Source organism: Xenopus laevis, chromosome 7S, assembly GCF_017654675.1.
Source record: "Xenopus laevis strain J_2021 chromosome 7S, Xenopus_laevis_v10.1, whole genome shotgun sequence".
Lineage (NCBI taxonomy): Eukaryota > Metazoa > Chordata > Amphibia > Anura > Pipidae > Xenopus > Xenopus laevis.
In genome coordinates, this window is record NC_054384.1 from 27,442,287 (window position 1) to 27,463,326 (window position 21,040).

The window sequence follows — 21,040 nt, forward strand, 5'->3', positions numbered from 1 at the left end:
AGGAATAAGTCTTTTTTTTTGTGAAAGCCTGATATGTTCCTAAGACAAAACTGTAACCGTGTTTTGCTGCTAATCACTCCTATTTGCTCATTTACCTGGATCTCAACCAAGGGCTAGTCTCCTAAGCAGAGTGCATTGATAAACTTCACTAGCACGAAAACCTAAAATCTGAAGCTAAATTCCAATGTGAGAGTGTTTTGTAAGAAATTAAATATTTTATTATACGTGATCTTAAGTTATTTGATGTCCAAGTGATAGTTTTGACTATCCCATAAGGGTTAGTTCACACGAGGAGATTCGGGGAGATTTTGTCCCCTGGCGACTAATCGCCTCGTCTTCTGAGCAACTTTTCATTATAGCCTATGGGAAAACACGCTGAGGCAGTTCGGGGAGATTGTAGCTCAGAAGATGAGGCCAACAGTCGCCAGGTGACAAAATCTCCCCGAAATCTCCTTGTGTGAACTAACCCTAAAGTATTGCTATAAAAACAGCGGGGATTGATGAGATATATGTTCTTCTTGAGGGCTACTGACTTCATTCTTTTGACAGGGTTCAACAATGGTTGGTGAACAAATATGTTAAAGGATAACTAATTTCTTTCAGTAATTTGTAAGAGCCCATGGGGGTAAAATGAATGAATAGGAATAGTGTATTGCATAGTATTTTGTTTACAAAAACAGAAGTAAAGGTATTCCCAAGGTGTGGGATATGTATTTAGTATATCAATGAAAAGTTAGATAGAGGTGGAACTGCTGAGGCCATAATTATAAGATTTAGACAGCACAGATATCCCAGCACCCAAGGAATGCATACTTTAATATCCAGCAAAACACAAGGAGCACCCATGAGTGAACTGTAGTAAATAGACAGAAGAAGATTTTAACAAAGAGAGGAGAAATAAAGGCCACTTGATAAAAAGTCATAAACAAATATAAATACCCCACTGTATTGCCTGCAAACATATTTAACGGGCCTTGGGTGTAATTAATGTTCTTAGACATTGTATTTTATTAAGCTCTATCTTCATTTCAAATGGTTCAAGGGATTGGGAGAACAAGCAATCATACTATAAGGGGCAGATTTATTACAATCAATAGAATCGAATATTGTGCCCACTTTCACGGATCAGCAGATCCGTGAAAGTGCGCGCAATATTGGATTCTATTGACTGTCATGTCTCCCAAAGCTGGGGGTTCGGGGCGCTGCACCTGTGCCAGGGACTTCAAGCGGTGAGTGACCTGCATATATTGAATGCCTGTGAACATAAATTGAATAAGCGAAAGGTCCAGGGCATTTGCACCTGGGCTCACCCAGATACAGGGTAAGCGGTGGCAACAATTAGCCCGATTAAATTAACTTCACAGAAGGGGGGGAATAGAGTTTGAGTGCACAAAAATACATTGAAACATTTTCTTTGAGGGGATTGAAGTGTTTGTTATTTTGAGGGTGAAATGTGAAGTAGAAATAAATCTTCAGTATTGTAACAAAATGATTGGGCATTTCCATGTTATTGTCTGTTTATGTCTAAATACTTACTGTATGTCTTTACTCAAAAAGTCTCTTACAAAACAGAAACCATTAATTCTCATACTGTGATTAAACTATGTTATTTACAATAAGTTGGCTGTATCTTGGCTGTAGGTTTAGCCATAAAGATGCTGTTTGATGATGTACATTATTGTATAACTATTCCTTCAAATGGGTGACATTATGCTATTTATATTTCTGTGCTGAATTGTTCTTGTTCTTTCTGTGCAAAAACCTATGAACTTCTATGCGATGCACGGTCTAGTTTCTTATAATGGCAATATAATACATACATAACCTGCTTATCTAAGGCTAAAGACACATGAGTGATGAGTATGTATGTATGTATGTATGTATGTATGTATGTATGTATGTATGTATCAATAGTTTCCAAACCAGCACTCCCTTTGTGAAATTTTTTTATTTTTATTATTACATAGTATCTACTTCCAACGTTTCGCTCCAACATTGGGACCTTTTTCAAGGATGGTGTATGCAAAAATTACCGTGCACCCCTCTCTCTTTTATATTGCCCTGGAGTGCGGATACTCATTGGAGAAATATATATATATATATAATTGACTTTATATATATATATATATATATATATATATATATATAAAACAAGGGAAGTTGTGCTCACCACTAATTTTTAAAACCATTAGGCGGGGGTGCAATGAGACTGTGACCACAAAATACATATAGACAAATACAAGAGTCCTCTGCACTCAACCCATTATCAAGAGACATTTTGTGCATACTGCTACTGAAAAATTCCTTACCCTTTAAACAAAACAGGGATTGTTTGTCCATATATTGCAATATATTTAAGCTGGCCAACTACGTCAAAGTCATCCCATATCTGGCAAGTCCTATGCTCAATTTTCATCTGATTCATTAAGAATTCTATTACTTCATTATACATTTTACAAAGTGACTAAGTTTTACCTGCAACTTACTAGCTGCTTTCAAAGTAAAACTCCCAAACTTGGCTGCCCTTTTATTAGACACCAGTGGGATCACCTGACTATAGCTGGGAAGGGTGGGAGCTACAACATGGAGCTGGTCACTGCTCCTGTATAACTATAACAAACAAGGGAAAGTTGTGCTCACCACTAATTTTTAAAATCATTAGGCGGGGGTGCAATGAGGCTGTGACCACAAAATACATATAGACAAATACAAGAGTCCTCTGCACTCAACCCATTATCAATATATTTAAGACAGAGACATTTTGTGCATACTGCTACTGAAAAATGCCTAACCCTTTAAACAAAACAGGGATTGTTTGTCCATATATTGCAATATATTTAAGAGAGATATATATATATATATATATATATATATATATATATATATATATATATATATATATATATATATACATACACATTTATATATACCAGCAGAGCAAAGCAGGTCTGCTGCCTTCCATTTCCTGAATGTGTATTGCCTGATAGGCATGGGATTAGGCATCAGTGCACACACACACAGTCGATTTTGGTACAAAATGTGTGCGGACAGGCTAATCCAGTGAAGTTTAATCATTAATGCTGACAAAATGTTGGCAATTAACAGAACACCTAACCCATGTTTAAGTTGTTTAATGTATTGCCATAGCATACAGAATAACTTTGGGGTTGCCAGTAAATATGCAACCTTTAAAATATTAAAAAAATTCTCTATACATAAGCTCCATTTATAGAACTATTGAAGCCAGTGGTTCTCATACCCCTAGAAACACTTACCAAATTGTGCCTGCAGCCACGAGACTGGACCTGAAAGGCAGTTCATAATGTTTGTTGTTATAAATAACAATCAAAATGACTGGGGCATAAGCTCTTCTCTATATCTGTTTAGAGTCTCACATAACACACCATTATAAAAATAAAGAAAATCCTTAGATATGCCTGTGTAAGAAAAAAATAAATTTACATTTTGCAGTTAAGATACTGTTTATGGACATTTTCTGCTTAATATACGCATATGCAGGTATGGGACCTGTTATTCAGAATGCTCAGGACCTGGGGCTTTCCAGAAAACGGATCTTTCCATTTCATACATTGTCTACTAGAAGATCGTGTAAATATTAAATAAACCCAAATAGGCTGGTTTTGCTTCCAATAAGGATTAATTATATCTTAGTTGGGATCAAGTACAAGCTACTGTTTTTTTATTGCAGAGAAAAAGGAAATCATTATTAAAAATTTGGATTATTTGGATAAAATTGAGTCTATAGGAGACAACTCTGTAATTTGGAGCTTTCTGGATAACTGGTTTCCAGATAAGGGATCCTATACCTGTATTGTATAGTCCACACATGGTTCTTACAGTAACACTGCAAATAATAAAATTTACCTAAGTCCTCCGGGGCCATTGGCCCATGTGATGAAAATATTCTCCAGTGGGAATCCAACCTACACTCGACTCTCTTCTTGGTTTCATAAATTTGACAGAAGGCAAGGTTTTCTTTCTAATGTAGGAAAAACTAATTAACCATCACTAAACAACCTTTTTTTTCCATTGATTACAGTGTAATTACAAAAAGTGCACAGTAACCTCAATATGTTAGATAAAGGCATGAGTCGTGTAAATCTTATTTAAAATAATCATTTCATAAACAGTGGAGGTTTTTTGGCTTAGTTTTTCTCCATGTCACCCTAGTGCCTTGTGCTCTTCTATCTGGTTACAATGTAGTTGGTAGAAAACCATTTTATATTAGGCCTGGAGTATATTGTGAATAAACAAAGAAATACAATAAAATAATGTTAAAGAAAAATACAGTGAAATCTCCCCTGATTTGAAGTTTTCCTTCATTTTACATTGTTGTTTTGTGGCCCCACCTATATATTATGTACAATACTTTTCCCTGATTTTACATTTTCCTGGATTTTACACAATTTTTTTTTTTTGGAAAATGGGGGTTCTACTGTATGCAATAAAGACAAGTAACCACCCAGATATAATTGGTTACATTTGTTTTTATTCATCAATTAAAGATATAGAAGTAGAATAACATACATTAAACCAGACACATGAAATTCTAGGCACCCTTTGTGAATTTTATTTAGAAAAATACATGGAAAATTGGTTATTTTGTCAGATGACTGTACCGACATATTAAGAATAGCAACATGGTGAGAAAAAGTCATTTTGAAGAAAAAATTAAATACAGGATCTATTATACAGAATGCTAGGGACCTGGGGATTTCCGGATAAGGGGTGTTTCTGTAATTTGGATCATTATATCTTAAGTCTAATACAATATAATTTAAACATTAAATAAACTGGATTGTTTTGGCTTCATAAATGATTAAACATATCTTAGCTGAAATCAAGTACATGGCACTGTTTTATTATTACAGAGAAAAAGGAAATATTTTCTAAAAATTTGAAATATTTGATTAAACGAAGCCTATGGAAGATGGTGTTCCTGTAATTCGGAACTTTCTGAATAATGGATCCTACTGTATATCTGTACCAACATTCATTTAATGCCAACGGTGTTTATGGGCTCTACAGTCGCCTCATGAAGAACCATTGTGATCAAAATGAGCTTTCCAGGCAGTTGACACTACTCATTCTAATGGTGCTCTATGTCCTAAAACACAGCACAGTGCCATTAGGTGTAGTTGGGAACAAGAAATAGCAAAAGCAATGTGGTGTTTCATAGGGAGCCCTTTCTAACTGAGCAAGCAGCTGCCAGAAGGAAGACATTTGATTGCCACAGTTCTCAAAAGTGAAGCACGATGATAAAAACACTGTTATAACATTACCTTTAAAAGAAAAATAAAGCCATATTGGGGAGTATGGTTCTATTGATGAATTTACAGCTCCATTAAGTGACAATATCACCATATTTTCACATAAATGTATATTTTTTACTCCCCAGTGCAATTTAAAGGCTTAGTTCTTGGGGGTGGGGTCATTTATAGACAGTGGGCAAATTTGCACCTTAGTATTAACCCATAGATTTTTTTCAGCTTTTTCCAGCTAGCTGCAGGTTGAGCACAGAAAGCAATTATCTGATTTGTTGCCATGGTTTAAGCAAATCTACCCATTGTTTATAAAAACGTACTAAATCAGTATGTGCATCATTTTGCTGGTTGGGGAGGGAATTTTTTTTAGGGAAATGATGGTGATAGTGTGTTAAAGAAAATCATACGTTTATAAATATATATATATTTATGGCATCCCTCTCTATATACTTGACACTCCTCTAAATATATAACACAAATATATAACTACCAATCTATGGTGATAAGTCAGATTCATACTGCAGTTACCAGTATGTGCCAACCTCATACCAAGCAATATGTTCATGATAAATTACCTGAAGGAAACCTTTTTCATTTTTGAATTTTGACTTTTTATTAAAATATTTCCAGTACAGGTACGGTTGCCACCTGTCCGGTTTTGACCCGGACTAACCTTCAAAAAACCTGGGTGTCCGGGTCAAAACTGCCTGCCCGGCTTTCCAAATGAGGAAAGCCATGCAGGATTTCCTATGATTCATGCAGCGATAGGCCAATCGCCACCTCACAGCCCTGGCTGAAGTCACGACCAAGCCCCGTTGTGTCACTGCCCCGCCCCCAGTTACATTACAGCCTCGCCCCCTGCCCGGAGTTAGACGGGCAAAAAGGTTCAACCCTATGTACAGGTATGGGATCAGTTATCAAGAAAGGCTGTCTCCCATAGATCCAAATTACGGAAAGATCCGTAAAACCCCCCAGGTCCCAAGCATTCTGGATAACAGATCCCATTCCTGTACAGAACCTGTCTATGTAGATGATTATTAAACACCAATAAAGGTTCATTCAGTGTTAACAGTTTCCATGTTTTGTTTCATTATTGGGGAGGGGTAAACCTTTTTTGCCTTTGAACTTGTCAGCTTCCATTGAAGGTTGGGAATCTCTAAACTTCATTATAATATCAACCGTTCAAACTTGAAGCAAAGCTATTCCTCAGTCACTGTACCACAAGGAAGGTCAATGGATAAGACAATGTATGAAGTATATGCCCCTCAAGTCTTAATTAATATCTGCACAATACAAAATCCTTATCAATTAATTATCAGGCCTGGGGAAGGTCTACCAACATCAGTGGTATAAATGGATTGGTCACTGGCACTTTTCAAAAGAGCAGGAATCCATGGCTGTCTCTAAAATAAGATCTAAGGCTCATTTTATTTGTTGGTGCCATAAAGAAAACAGAAAAAACGCAAAGGTTTTGCTGTAAGTAATGCCCAAATACAACGAGAAATATAATTTAAACAAAAATGGATAAACTATAATAAAACATTATCTTCCCTTAACTTTGAACGACTATTTCTTATATTAGGTTAAATTTACAAAAAATAAGCATCACAATAAATATAATAAATACATTGCCACAACTTTAAAAACCATCATTAAGGATTGTTAGACTAATTAAAACAGAAGGTATTTCAGTTAAATACAGTATATTCCTATATGATACTGTAAATTTTATTTAGAAGTGTTTTTTTTTCTAAACTGTATTGTGGGGTACGTGAATATGTATTAAAAGAGGAAACAGATTCAATCCTTAAAAATAAAAGGAGAAAAAAAAACTGATAATCATGAAACCTCATTATTCATTATACATGTGGATTAAAGCTTGCAAAACTTCTCAGGCTGTAATTTCAGGGAACACCAAACCACAGGTGGTTAATAATTAACAAGAAATATCCCCCCTCCAAATTAATGTTTATTTTATTGAATTTAGTTTTTTTTAATACATTTTACAAATGCTTAATAAAGTATGCATGTTCTACTGCCATAAAACCTGAAGTTTTTCCTTTTGTACATGTATAATCTTCACTGATTGCCGAGGAGCAATCCATACCCCAACCCTACTTTTCAACAGCCAGCTAAAAAGGTGGGGTCAATAATGGATTTGTATTTACTAATACTCTGTTTTGTAAAAAGGAGGCATGTTCATTTTTAAAGACTAAAGAAAATTCAGTAATGTCACAAAACAAGAAACAACATGAACTCCAGTGTTGCTGATTACTTGTAGTACATTGTGCCCACCTCAAGTATAAAAAAGCTGTGCATACGTAGATATACTATACTTGGCCTTTGTAGACCTTCCATCCGGGAGAACACAAGCCGGAAATGAACATGGTTAGTGGAGTAAAACATAGTCGTTTTAGAAAGGACCAAATGGCAATATTTCATTAGTAGTTAATGTATTGGATTGGATAATATCACCCAACTCATAAGCAGCCATTGCACAAAGCCCAATTAATTTCACCTATTAAAAGAGAAATAAGGAGGCAACTGGCCTCCAACACTCAAAAGGAAAACTCAAGAGAAAGAACATTAAAAGACCAAAAAAGATAAATGCTAGGCAGACTGATAATTGTTTTGCAAAAAAACAAAAAAAAAAAAACAAGAGCACAACAATGGAAGACAAGACAGCAAAAAGAAGTATTTCTTAAACAATGGTGTTCACTCCATTGAAAACACAAGTGAAGTGCATAGTGTGAAAGTTAAATACTATGGTATCTCTACTGGTCCCAACTATGTACTTACAGTAGAATAATTTATAATAATGATAGCTGAGCATTCAGTGCTTCTACTGACACTGGACAAATACAAACTTCCTGGATAATCTGAATATCACCCATTTTGCTTCTGCAATTTGCACTGACTTCTGCTATGTAGCATGCTTAGTGTTACCCAGCAATACAGTAATAACCAGATTTAAAATTTGGATTGAAATAAACTAAAGGATTACACACTCAATTTAGAAAAGCAAAACAAAGTGTTCATTACATTAAAAAGCATATGTTAACAAAACATACAAAAGGTAACAATAAATACCAAAATAAGTAGTGAGCCCAACATGTTTCAATCATGGTACTCTTCCTCAGGGGCTCAAAAAATCAAAAATCTTTTTCTTTTTGATTTTTTGTGCCCCTAAGGAAGATCACCATGGTAGAAACGCGCTGGGCTCACTAGTTATTTTGGAATTTTTTGTTACCTTTTGTATTTTTTCGTTCCTTTTTCTTTTGATGTAATAAATACTTTTTTATTTTGTTTTTTTTCTAAATTGAGTGTGCAATCCTTTAGTTTATTTTTTATACATGTTAACTTTGGAAACCCACATGGGGAGAACTCCTGTGGATTATCACCTCAAAATTGCTACTTAAAGTGTGCGCCTCCTAACCTGATATCTACATTAAAATTCTGATTAGGCTCCCACTTGCTTAAGGAGGTGTCATGTTTTTGCTGTTATCATGGAACCTTGCAAAGCCTACATTTTGCTGAAAACAAGAGAGCCAAAGCTGCTGATCCAGTTTCCCCGGGAATACGACTGCACAACTAGGCGACTACCAGAGTGCATTTGAGACAGGAATGCTATAGCTGCATATGCAGACAGGAACAGAGTTGTGTAAATACCACATTCACAGCAGAGATATTATACTGTATAGATGGCTCTACACATAACCGATGATTGAGAAGATAGTTCAGTTGCGTCCATGGGGATAATTCAGTTCCTATTTGCTTAATGCCTGGTTGCAAATTCCACAAACAAACACAGTTTCTCTCTGTGCATCTGGAGCTGGAAAAAAACACAAAACATTTTTTTTTCAGTTGTTTTCACTTGCAATAATAAGCCTATGATTCTTATCATTGCCTCTATAATGTAACAATAAAACATGTTATACACTTTCTGTTGGACACAGATCTGCATTACAGTAATAATGCTGCTGATCTCAATGATCCCAATAACTCCAGCCTATCAGAGGAATTAGATGCTGCTGCCGACTACTAGTATCCTAACTGAAGTGAATGGGAGGTGGCTGTGTAAGTAGAAGGTATTTTCATCAAGCAGTTCTATTGTACCTGAAAGCAATGTCACAACCACTAATGCCTGTATGGCACAAACTTGAGATGTATATTTAATGTTGCTTAATTGTGCTCAGCAACAATTATTCTGTTATTGTGGGTGAAAAATATGGAAAATCGAATTTGAAATTCAGTTGTATAGGAGTCCTGCTGTGTGCAAAGAACATTCACTTCCACGTTAGTGGTATCAGACAGATAGATAGGTATAGTTATTCTCTGCATCTATAATGAAAATGTGCATACTGATCCAAAAAAAGTTCTTGTTTTATTGAAGTCTTCCATTGACTCCCACTTGCACTAAAAAATAAAAAAAATATTGCTGGAAGGTTGTGCGTACGGTAAGGTGAGCTCCTACAGTGAGTGGGTGGGGTATTTCTATAATTACTATATATGAATCTTACACTGTAGGGAAGAGAGAACGTTCATGTTGGGCTCATGGCAACTCCCACACAAACAAAGGTAAAGGAGGATTTGGCAAAGTGAGTGAATATATATGTATATCAATGTCTTTTCCATCTTTGGGCCACATTCAATTCAGTGTGAATCTCATGGTTTAAAGGAAAGTCTTAAATAGAATAAGGCTAGAAATGCTGTATTTTGTATACTAAACATAAGCATGCACCACAAAGCCTAATCAAACAAATGATTTATGCTTTCAAAGTTGGCCACTGGGGGCTGTCATCTTGTAACTTTGTTAAACATCTTTGCCTGACCCTGACCCTGCACATGCTCAGTGTGGTCTGGGCTGCTTAGGGATCGTCATAAACAAAGCTGCTTGAATTCTGCATGGCTGGTAAGTAAGGCGGGAGCTCCCCCTGCTGTTCATAAGTATGATTGTTTCCCTGCTCAGCAGTTAGGGACCATCTGACAATTGCTATCCACAGCAGTAAATGAAGGGAGAATTTCACTGCATACAGTCAGGTTTCTTAAAAAAACTGTACACATTTTTTAATTAAAGTATATTGGAGAAAGGTTTATTTTTCATTAAAGAATGTAAAAATGGGATTTTATTGTTTTGCCTTTCCTTGTCCTTTAACATGTGAAAACTCATGGATGACATTTCAATCAAAAATTTAATTTTTTTACCCCATAGACTTCAATATAGTTTTCACGTGATAAACAGTGAGATACGTATTTCTGAATTGAATTGCATTTCAGATGGAATCTCTTCCATGATTTTTCACGTGATAAACCTTTTTTCTCACTGAACTGAATCTGGCCGTTAGTGTCTAAACACATAATAATATATCCTTTCCTTTCTCAGGTAATGCTGGCCAAGATCGGAGACAGAGAGCCATATGTGGCTTTAAAATCTATATGAAAATCGAACGACACCAACTAAAGCAGCATTGAGAATGAGGCACAAGCGTTAAAGATCTCCAGAGAGTGCCAATTCCTTTACCAAGGCATTGCCGATTTCCAAACTGAGGTACAACTTTTGCTCAGTTTTGCCATTTAATTCCATATATGCAGGGCTGAATCCATCCCTACTGGAATTTTCATATATTTACCATACATGGACTACAAGTCAACAGTAACCAGAATTCATACAACCTATAAGGGTAAAGAGGGGGGAAAAGCTGGGAGAAAGAATGGGCAAATGGATGTCAGGAGGGAGCAGAGGAGGGAATTGGACAGGTGAGGGGAAGCAATATTGCCTTGAACAGATGAGAGGGGTGTATTCTTTGAAAAGCAAGACATTTAAATGAAGTGAGATGTAGATAATGAATAATGCACCCCATACAAAAATTATTATAAATGAGATCAGTGTTGCAAGATTTGTGTAAAACACAGGCGACCACCTATTTTATAAATCCATTGATTGGGAGGCGCTGGAAAACAAAGGAACCAAACCACCTTCCCAGCCGAGAGAAGTAAGTACATGATTTGTGAATACCAATTGGAAATGATTACAGCCCTGGATGACTGACTAGTGATATAGGTGGATAAAAACGCAGAGGGTTAACTTTGTGGAAGTTTTATTTAAGGATTTAACACACAACAATACTTTAATTTAACATTGTGGGCGTTCAGGAGTTAAAGTAAGAATAGATACCATCGGGGAACACCAATGAGAAGCAGTCATAGCTTAGATGGCTGGATATGTTCAGTATAGCTGGTTATGATGATAACAGTACAATTAGCAGAACCAATAGAAAGCCAAGGGCATAAACTGGAAAGCCCTACTTGCTTTAACTACTTCCTAAAGTCCTCCAACATCCATTTTCCCAGATACAAATTTCCCTGCAGAATGCCAAATTTGCTATTAAAATAGCAGCCTAGATTAGTACTTGTAGGGTGCTCCCATATTTATAGCAATACCATTAACTCAGGTCAAGCACACAAATGGATTTCTAGTTTAGCCATGTCAGATTTTCCTGCTATACTATATATGTGGTTAATAGAGCTGCATACACAAAGTGAAGCCTCATGTATTTAAGATAAAAACATCTGCATCCACAAAATGAATCACAGGGTCAATGATTGCTCAAAGCAACGTCACCAATTGCCTGCTCTATTGATAATAAACCTCTTCTCAACCAGTGACAATCGCTAGCAACCAATGTGCTGGCTGCCCCACATCTTAGCAGCCCTAAAACTGTTTCTGGGACCATCAAAAGGCATGATATTTCACAAACATTAATGTTTTTTCACATGTGGGTGCTACTCACTCTGGTGTTTGGCATTGTGGCTCATTTACTAAAACATATGTTAAGCTGGATAGTAACCAACCAGCACTATATTTGGTTCATCTGGTGCAAACTGGAAAGTGAAAATCACAAAGAGGGTTCTTCACAGCGAAGTTGTGGAATGTCCTACCGGGTGATGATGTGATGGCACATTTTATTAAAGGGGTTGTTCAAACTTCCAAACACTTTTTTCAATTTAATTGTTTTCAGATTGTTCACCAGAAATAAAGACTTTTTTCAATTACTTTCAATTTTTTACAGTTTTTCCAAAAAGTTGAAGGTCCCTGTCTCTGGTGTTTCAGTCTGGCAGCTCAGTAATTCAGGTGCAGACTCTAAACTGTTACAATTTTGCAACATTTAGTTGATACATTTTTCAGCAGCATATCCAGAGCATTAGCAATTTCTGTTGCGTTAAAGTCAATGGGCGTCTGATTAGTGTTAACGTGCGGCAATTTTGAGGCGAGTGACGTGTCGGACGCGCGTGCAACTTTTTTTGACGCCGGCGAATTTTCGTGGGAGATTTGCAAATGTATTCGCCGGCTGCAAAATGTCAAAAATTCACCAAAATTCGTGACAGGCAAATGTATTCGCCCATCACTAACTAATAACTCTATCCTGCATATCTAGCCAACAAGGTATGACATATGTGTATGAGTATGTCATAAGTATAAGAACCCAGCACAGACCTGATGGTAAATTCAGGGTTCCCCTTCCATATTAGTAACCCATACGCATCCCATTAGAAAGAGGACAGGACTGGGGTTGGATAATGAGTTGGGAAGGGCACAACTGAGAGCCTAAGAAAGAATTAATCACCTCCTGATATATTGGAGCCTTTATTAATAATTAAAAGGAGGGCGTTGGGATATTTTACTTTACTAATGCGAGGGCTACTTTGAGAGATGTTGTCTCATTAAGATCTGCATCCATAAAATCATTGCTAGACTTCTGTTCCATGGAAAATATCACTTTATCATTTATGAGAAAATGTATGTTACTATATTTATTAAACAACTATTTCTAATGTAACGTTAACATAAATATCTGAATGAAAAGCATGAAACAGGAGGGTCATTTATTCTTTAGTCTTGAGAGCTACTGATCACCAGCTAAAGATCTACTGGTAGATCCTGACCCCTGTCCTACACGATATAAGAACTAATACTAAATAGAGCATGAGATCCCCTTCAGGCACTACAATAAATTATCATATGTACTGCTCTTCTGTCAGGTTAATAACAATACAGCAGCCAAAATCAGTCAGCGTAGTGACAAGAGAGATGGTGGAATAGCAGGCTCAGAGCAGACAGTGGGATTGCTAGCAGTATAAAGAGATTAAGAACATTTTATCTCTTTAGATAAATGCTCAACTGTCAGATTCGTACATCAAAAGTGCAGCAGTATGACTGACACGACTACAGATCTGGAACACTACACTGCAATCATTATTATTAAAGGGGTTGTTCCAATCACTTTTTTCAGTTTAGTTGTTTTCAGATTGTTCACCAGAAATAAAGACTTTTTTCAATCGCTTTCCATTTTTTATTGTTTATCCAAAATTGAAGTTTAATGTTCATGTCTCTGGTGCCTCAGTCTGGCAGCCCAATGAACCAGGAGCAGATTCTGAACTGTTACAATAGGATACATTTAGCAGCTACACGAGATAGAGAAAATTTCCCAGTGCACGGTTTGCCTATAAAAATACAGTAATTACAAAAAATGAGGTGCTCTTTCTACATTTAGTAGCTCAATGAGTTGATAAATTTCTCAGCAGTATCTGTGGAATATTAGCAACTATTGTATCAATTCTAACAGCTTAGGAATTCTACTCAGAAGGGACAAAGATAACACATGTAACAACTAAATGTATCATTTAGAACAATTTAGAGTTGCTTTACAAGGTGAAAATGAAACATTGCACTTCAGTATTGGAAAAAATGATCACAAATAGAAAATAGAGAGTAATTACAAAAAGTCTTTATTTCCGATGAACAATCTGAAAACAACTAAACTGGAAAAATTTTTAAAGGTGAACAACCCCGTTATGCATTAACCATACTAAGGGCCACCTTTAAGCACAGTCTGCCTAGCTTTCATATTGAAACTGTTCTTTCTAAAATTAAGAGAGAAATTAATCCTGCTAAAAGCAGTGGTTATTTTTCTTTCATCATATATAGACAAATTATGAGGGCAAAGATTGCACTTCTATACTTAAAAGACCAGTAACATTAAAAAAAAAAAAAATAATTTCTACTTAAAAAAAACAACAAGACAGTTTTAACTTTTAAATCGCAAAGTTTTTATTAAGAAATTACCGATTCTCTGCTTGCACTCTGCTTGCACTCCTCTTCAGAAACGCGTCAGGGCAACGATCCATTGTGTGGCTCTCGATTTCTCCTCCCGGCCTTCTTTAGGAGATAGCCAGGGAGGAGAAATCGAACACCGCACGATGGATCATCACCCTGTTGCCATTTCTGAAGAGGAGTGCAAGCAGAGAATAGTAAGTAATTTCTTAATAAAGACTTTGCGAATTTAAAGTTAAAACTGCCTTGGTGTTTTTTTTTTCGTTAAGTAGATACAATTTTTTTTTTCATGTTACTGGTCCTTTAAGCATATTTGCAGTTTCAAATTAGAGACACTTGTGACCATGAACCTCAGATGTGCCCAGTCTAAACCAGCGAACTAAACCCCCCCAAGCAAAGCCCCCCCCCAAAAAAAAATCTTGCAGGCATTGCCCCTCCCGCGATGTGCTTTAGCGTTGAAATAAAAAACTTTTTTAAAATTGTGACCCTTAAATGCAGAGAAGGGCAGCGGAGCTCCCTTTCTCCATCTTCCGGACCTTTGTGTAGTCTTCAGGTCTCTTCCCCGTCACAAAGCCTGCCGGCGCATGCACAGTTGGGCCAAGTAATTTGCTCCAACTGGGCATGCGCAAATCGACATAAGAGACCTGAAGACACATGAAGATCCGGAAGATGGAGACCAGGAGCTCCACTGCGCTTCTCTGCATTTAAGGGTCAGAATTTTTAAAAGGGTTTTTGTTAACACTAAAGCACATCACGGGGCAGGAGAGGAGGCAAGATTGGGGGAGGGGGCTTTTGGTAGGGGGGTAAGTTCTCCTTTAAGTTTGCAAATGTTCCAGTAAGAACCAGCCTTTAGAGACAAGAAATTTGAAACTGTAAGACTCCTGTGTTATTTGCAATTATCCCATTACTCTAAAAAGGTGATATTGCTACACTGGAAAACCATGGGACCGCCTCAGCTGAACTTTTGGAAAAAACTTATGAATGACTCTTTACAAAAACAGAAATTTGTATACCAGGCCCGTGGATGCGCTGATAAATTTGGAGCCATCTGGGGTGACTGGAGGTGAATGCATCATCTTAAAAGTTCTCCTGAAATTAGAAAAGAGTGCCTAGCTGCAATACTTAATGCTCTTAACCGTCACAGCTTACCTTCAGCTTACCTCTACTCTCATTTCCCTCACTTATTTCCTTTTATATAAGGGGGCTGTTCACCCCTCTGTGTTGTTAAAAAATGTAGATGCAAAATAAAAAAAAAACAAAAAAAAACCAAACAAATTTGCCACTATATCAGGAGACGACGACGACAGCTGGTAGATATTAGGGATGCACCGAATCCAGGATTCGGTTCGGGATTCAGCCAGGATTCGGCCTTTTTCAGCAGGATTCGGATTCGGCATATGCAAATTAGGATTAGGATTCAGTTTGGTATTCGGCCGAATCCAAAATAGTGGATTCGGTGCATCCCTAGTAGATATGCACTTCTTTAAACATCGGCATATGTACCGTGGGGACTACAATATTAAATGCTTCAGTGGAGTCATTCTTTAGCACTTACAATAAGGGGTAGATTTATCAAAGTGTGAATTTAAAACTCCCCACCGAAAAAGTCACACACTTTCTATTCATTCTTATAGGATTTTTGAAAACATTAATCAAATGGTGATAAATACGATTCTAAAATCCCGAATAGAAAGTGAGTTTTTCTAATCTCACTTCTTGATAAATCTGCCCCTAGCTGTTAATACTTTTTATAGAAAATTGCTCTGTGGAGGTCACCAACATGGCTGTGCCCACTTATATGCCCCAATATTTAGAGATAGAATGTGTGGGCACATGAGAAGCTATACCCTCTTAATAGGGATGCACAGAATCCAGGATACGGTTTAGTAAATTCCTAGGATTTAAGATTGCCTGAATCCCAAGTGTTCAGTGGGACTGAATCCAAACCCTTTAAATTGCATGACTTTAAATCTCTAGGCAACGGAGCATGATCATTTTTTTTATTTCACATTAGATGCAATTTCCCTTTTCTCAAATGTGGCCAATCCTTTTTAGTATCTGGCTGAATTTGGTGCATCTCTACCTATTCTGTGTTTATACACAAGTACATCTTCTTCTAGTGCATGGTATAAAATGTATGTTCCTGAAGTGAAAAGTTGCTGTGGGTGTGATCTGTGCTTCATGTTTTGGATAGAAAAAGATTAACATAAACCCTACACAGGAAAATGGTAATGCCCGGAAAGGGTTTTGTGAAACATGGAAGCTAATAATCCTGCCTAAAGGCATGCAAAAACCTTCCTCTAATGAGTTAAATTTGTGCAACAAACCATAAGCATTTTTTTGCAAATAACGTATTACCCAAGAGAGCAAACCGATAAAGCAATTGCCTTTTATGCCATCAATCCACTGGAGGTCACTAAGTACGACAGCAAATTAGAAATATGTCATGGCAGTGTAAATCCTCGGAAGTATCATAGTAAATGGATGGAGAGTTCCTGAAACCAATCATATAAACCAATGTTTCTCAGTTTAATGTAATAGAAAATGTTACTTAAAATGACTCTCAGAAAGCCCTTGTGTCTACTTTCCCTTCACCCATAATCCTTTGGGGGACACTTTTTACTGTTCTATCAGAAAGTATACTGTCCGCACTCCCAACACAAGCAAACACTGATGTGCAAAAAAGTGGAGAATCCAGGAAAAGATCAGTTGCAGCATATAAACACTGAGGTTACACTCACTCAAAAGAGAGATTTTTAGAATATGATTTCCATAGGACCATGGGTCAGGGGCATGACAATATGTTATCATCCATAAGTATAATGCATTTTGAAACATTTCATCTCTAAAGACCTTCAAGTTAACATTTCAGTGAATCAGGAACTGAAGGGAAGAAAAAGACATTTGTATGGTATGCGATCAGTTATCCAGAAACCCGTTATCCAGAAAGCTCAGAATTACAGAAAGGCTGTCTCCCATAGACTACATTTTATCCAAATAATCCAAATTTTTAAAAAGGATTTCCTTTTTCTCTGTAATAATAAAACAGTACCTTGTACATGATCCAATCTCAGATATAATTATCAGCCTATTGGGTTTATTTCATATTTACATGATTTTATAGTAGACTTAAGGTATGAAGATCCAAATTATGGAAACATCCATTATCCCAGAAAGCCCCAGGTCCCGAGGGTTCTGGATAACAGATCCCATACCTGTACTATCTCACCAAAGAAATGCAACTTTGGCCTGTGTAATTATACAGAGAATGCAGTAAAAAGTGCATACTTAGCAATGTTATATTTTGCATATATAATCTGTTAAAGGCTATGTTGCTACAGGACTGGTATGGTAAACAATAAACAAATCAGTCTCATTAATCTACTGCTTAACCAGAGTTTAATTAAACCAAGTACCTAATTAATTGCTGTTACTTGATGGGGTATAGTGCAGATCAGTCGATATTATTTTTTAAAAAAAAAAAGCATTCCACTATGGGAGTGCATTACAGTTGTTTTGTGCCTAAAAGGGCATTTAAAGGGAATGTTCACCTTTAAATTAACTTTCAGTATGATGTAGAGCAGGGATCCCCAACCTTTTGAACCCGTGAGCAACATTCAGAAGTAAAAGGAGTTGGGGAGCAACACATGCATAAAAAATGTTCTTGGGGTGCCAAATAAGGGCTGTGATTGGCCATTTGGTAGCCTCTATGTGTATTGTCAGCCTACATTGAGGCAGTTTGGCAGTGCCCCTGGTTTTTATACAACCAACACTTGCCTCCATGTCTGTAATTCAAAAATAAGCTCCTGCTTTGAGGCCATGGAGAGCAACATCCAAGGGCTTGGAGAGCAACATGTTGCTCACGAGCTACTGGTTGGGGATCACTGATGTAGAGAGTGATATTCTGAGACAATTAGCATTTGGTTTTCTTTTTTTATTACTTGTGGTTTTTGAGTTATTTAGCTTTTTATTCAGCAGCTCTCCAGTTTGCACTTTCAGCAATCTGGTTGCTAGGGTCCAAAGTACCCTAGCAAGCATGTATTGATTTGAAGAAGAGACTGAAATATGAATAGGAGAGGGACTGAATAGAAAGATGAGTAATAAAAAGTAGCAATGTTATCAAAATGTGTAGCCTTACAGACCATTTGAAATGCTGGAGAGAGTCAGAAGAAGGCAAATTATTAAAAAAAAAGAACTATAAAAAATAAAAACTGAAGGCCAATTGAAATGTTGCTTAGAATTAGCTATTCTATAACATACTAAAAATTAACTTAAAGGTGAACTCCCCCTTTAATTATGGGCAAAGGTTAAGACCATATCTGTGTACATGGAATACCAAACAAGAGAGATTTTACTATGGTCCAATAACATTAGAAAAAAAAGGAAATAATTTTGTTCAGCAAAGCTCAGTCACTGCATGTATGAGTTCAATATCCAGCCTAGGACAGTATTGACAAAATGGCTGATTGGACAGCACTGTATTGCTGCATTACTAGACGTTAGCCACCTGTGTGTTGTTAACCTACAATATGTGACTGATGGACTATCCTATTCCATGTGTGGCTTCTTTAGAAGGGAATATATAGCAAATAAAAGATAAACAGTAGACTGATACCCACCTGTCGCTCCCATAACAGATTTTGGAACTTTGTATGAACAGCATCTCGAACACAGTATATTTCCACAGTTAGTGCAACTGCGCTGTAACAAAGGAAAGCAGGATAAGCTGAATTATAAGATGTAAATATACTTGTCATTTTGATTCTTCAACAGGGACAAATTGCTAATGTTTTCATTTTTTCTCCAAGTCTTTCTTTTGTGGGAGATGCTTAAATCAAAACTAATTAAAAAAGTGAATTCCAGCAGAACTAACATCACTTTTCAGCTGTATTTTTATTTTCATTCTAAAATCCTGCATAAACATTTGAGAGGTTGATCATAACATCTCTGCCTGCAGCATACAAAAATTGCTGATATTTTTTAGTACTGAAAAACCAGAGAGAGAGAGCACTAAAACTTCAACATTTCTAGGGAAAATTAAACAGCTTCAAGTGTACAAATGTTGTACATTATCTATCTATGTCTCCAAAGATGCCCCAGTAGCTCCCGATCTTCTTTTCTGCTGATTCACTGCACATGCTCTGTGCTGCTGTCACTTACTGAGCTTAGGGACCCACTCACAATATACAGTACACATAGAATAGAAATGTCACACTATAAGGCTGATAAGTAATTAATACAGATTCATACTACATGGCAGCACAGAAACCAGTGCAATTAGCATCAGCATTTAATAATCAGACCTGTAGCATCATCTTATATTACAAACAAAGCTCATTTTCTGTTTGATAATTAGTGACGACCCCTAAGCTTAGCTTCTCAACAGCTGCTCAGAGCCCACTGAGCATGTGAGTGTCACAGACACTTTCCAAGATGGTGACCACCTGTGACAAGTTTGAAGTCCTGGATCATTGCTGCTATTGACAAGCTCAAACTTTAGGCTGTGCAATAAGGTCATTATATAAAATATGGAGTTATTAGTTTTTTAGCATAATTAATTTTTAGGGTTTAGTTCTCCTTTAAGGTGCATGGCAATCACTACAGGCCTCTCAGGAAGAATCATCAAAACACCCATGTCGACTGAGAGGCATTTCCCATTTAATTGAATAGGAAACAGGCTCTTTACAACAGGCATTGCTGCTACCTGGCAGTTTCTACTCTGGCTTCTTCTTCTCATAGCAAGACTACAAAAATCTTAATGTTCTATGAGTCTAACAGTATTTCTAAGTGGATTAAACATCTTCTTTTATTGACAACAATAGGAGGCAATGAATAATGTTTTCCCTTGCTCAAGTGTAAACGGCTTACAGGATGTACCATTAGCCTAATACCAAACTAAACTATATTCTTTGGAATATAATACTGATAACAATTATGGGCAACCTGTACCATTTCCAAAATTTTACACCACCCACAGACAGCTTTCTTTGGAAGGCTAAGTTATATATTTGATAAAAGAAAAAAAATAAATCATTTAAGCAAAGGTTACATTGAAAAAAACATACCCTCTTCCGTGTTAGTACTGAAAATGTAGCATTGCATCCAGTGCATGTACCTACAAGAGAAGGAGAAATACATTCAATTAAAGAACAGGGAGAAATAATAGCACAAATAGATATACATTACTTAGTATGAAAAGTAAGCTCGGTCCGGCTTGTGATTACAACTTGGACAGTGGTTTGCTTACTAGGGTCGGAGATCTAAGAAACTGAAAACACAAGTAACCAAGCAAAAATAACGCAATAACCGCATGCTTCCCAATATTTTGAAAATATAAAGAGGGACAAAAAGGTTTGTAGTGAAAATATTGACCATGCCCATTTATGGCCACACCCTTGAATTATATGTCCATTTTACATAATCTGGCAGGTTATGGAAAGTTTAAATACATTTCTGGGGGTTTTAGAGTCAGGGTTTTTATGTGTTATTACAGTTTTGCCAATTAAGGTGAATTGCCCTATAAGCTGCAAGTCACACTTTCCTCCTTATCTTAAATAATTACAATTGTTTCCTTGCTTATCTTAAATTGTAACAAATGCATCTAAGTGCACCTGCCACATATTCTGGGCTCTCTGCCAAAAGC

The 21,040-nt window shown here is 36.7% G+C and overlaps 1 protein-coding gene across 9 annotated transcripts in view; it reads right to left on the reverse strand.

Moving 5' to 3' along the window:
* Positions 1-4,490: 4,490 nt before the first annotated feature.
* The window catches only part of LOC108697471 (protrudin), a 65,990-nt gene continuing 49,440 nt past the window's right edge, over positions 4,491-21,040 (reverse strand). For all 9 annotated transcript variants that reach the window (XM_041571033.1, XM_041571035.1, XM_041571036.1 and 6 more), the window contains 3 exons: positions 20,463-20,512; positions 19,017-19,098; positions 4,491-9,117 (listed from right to left, as the gene is read on the reverse strand). In XM_041571033.1, the coding sequence (XP_041426967.1) occupies positions 9,053-9,117; positions 19,017-19,098; positions 20,463-20,512 (197 nt within the window). In that variant the 3' untranslated portion in view covers positions 4,491-9,052. The remainder of the gene's footprint in view (positions 9,118-19,016; positions 19,099-20,462; positions 20,513-21,040) is intronic.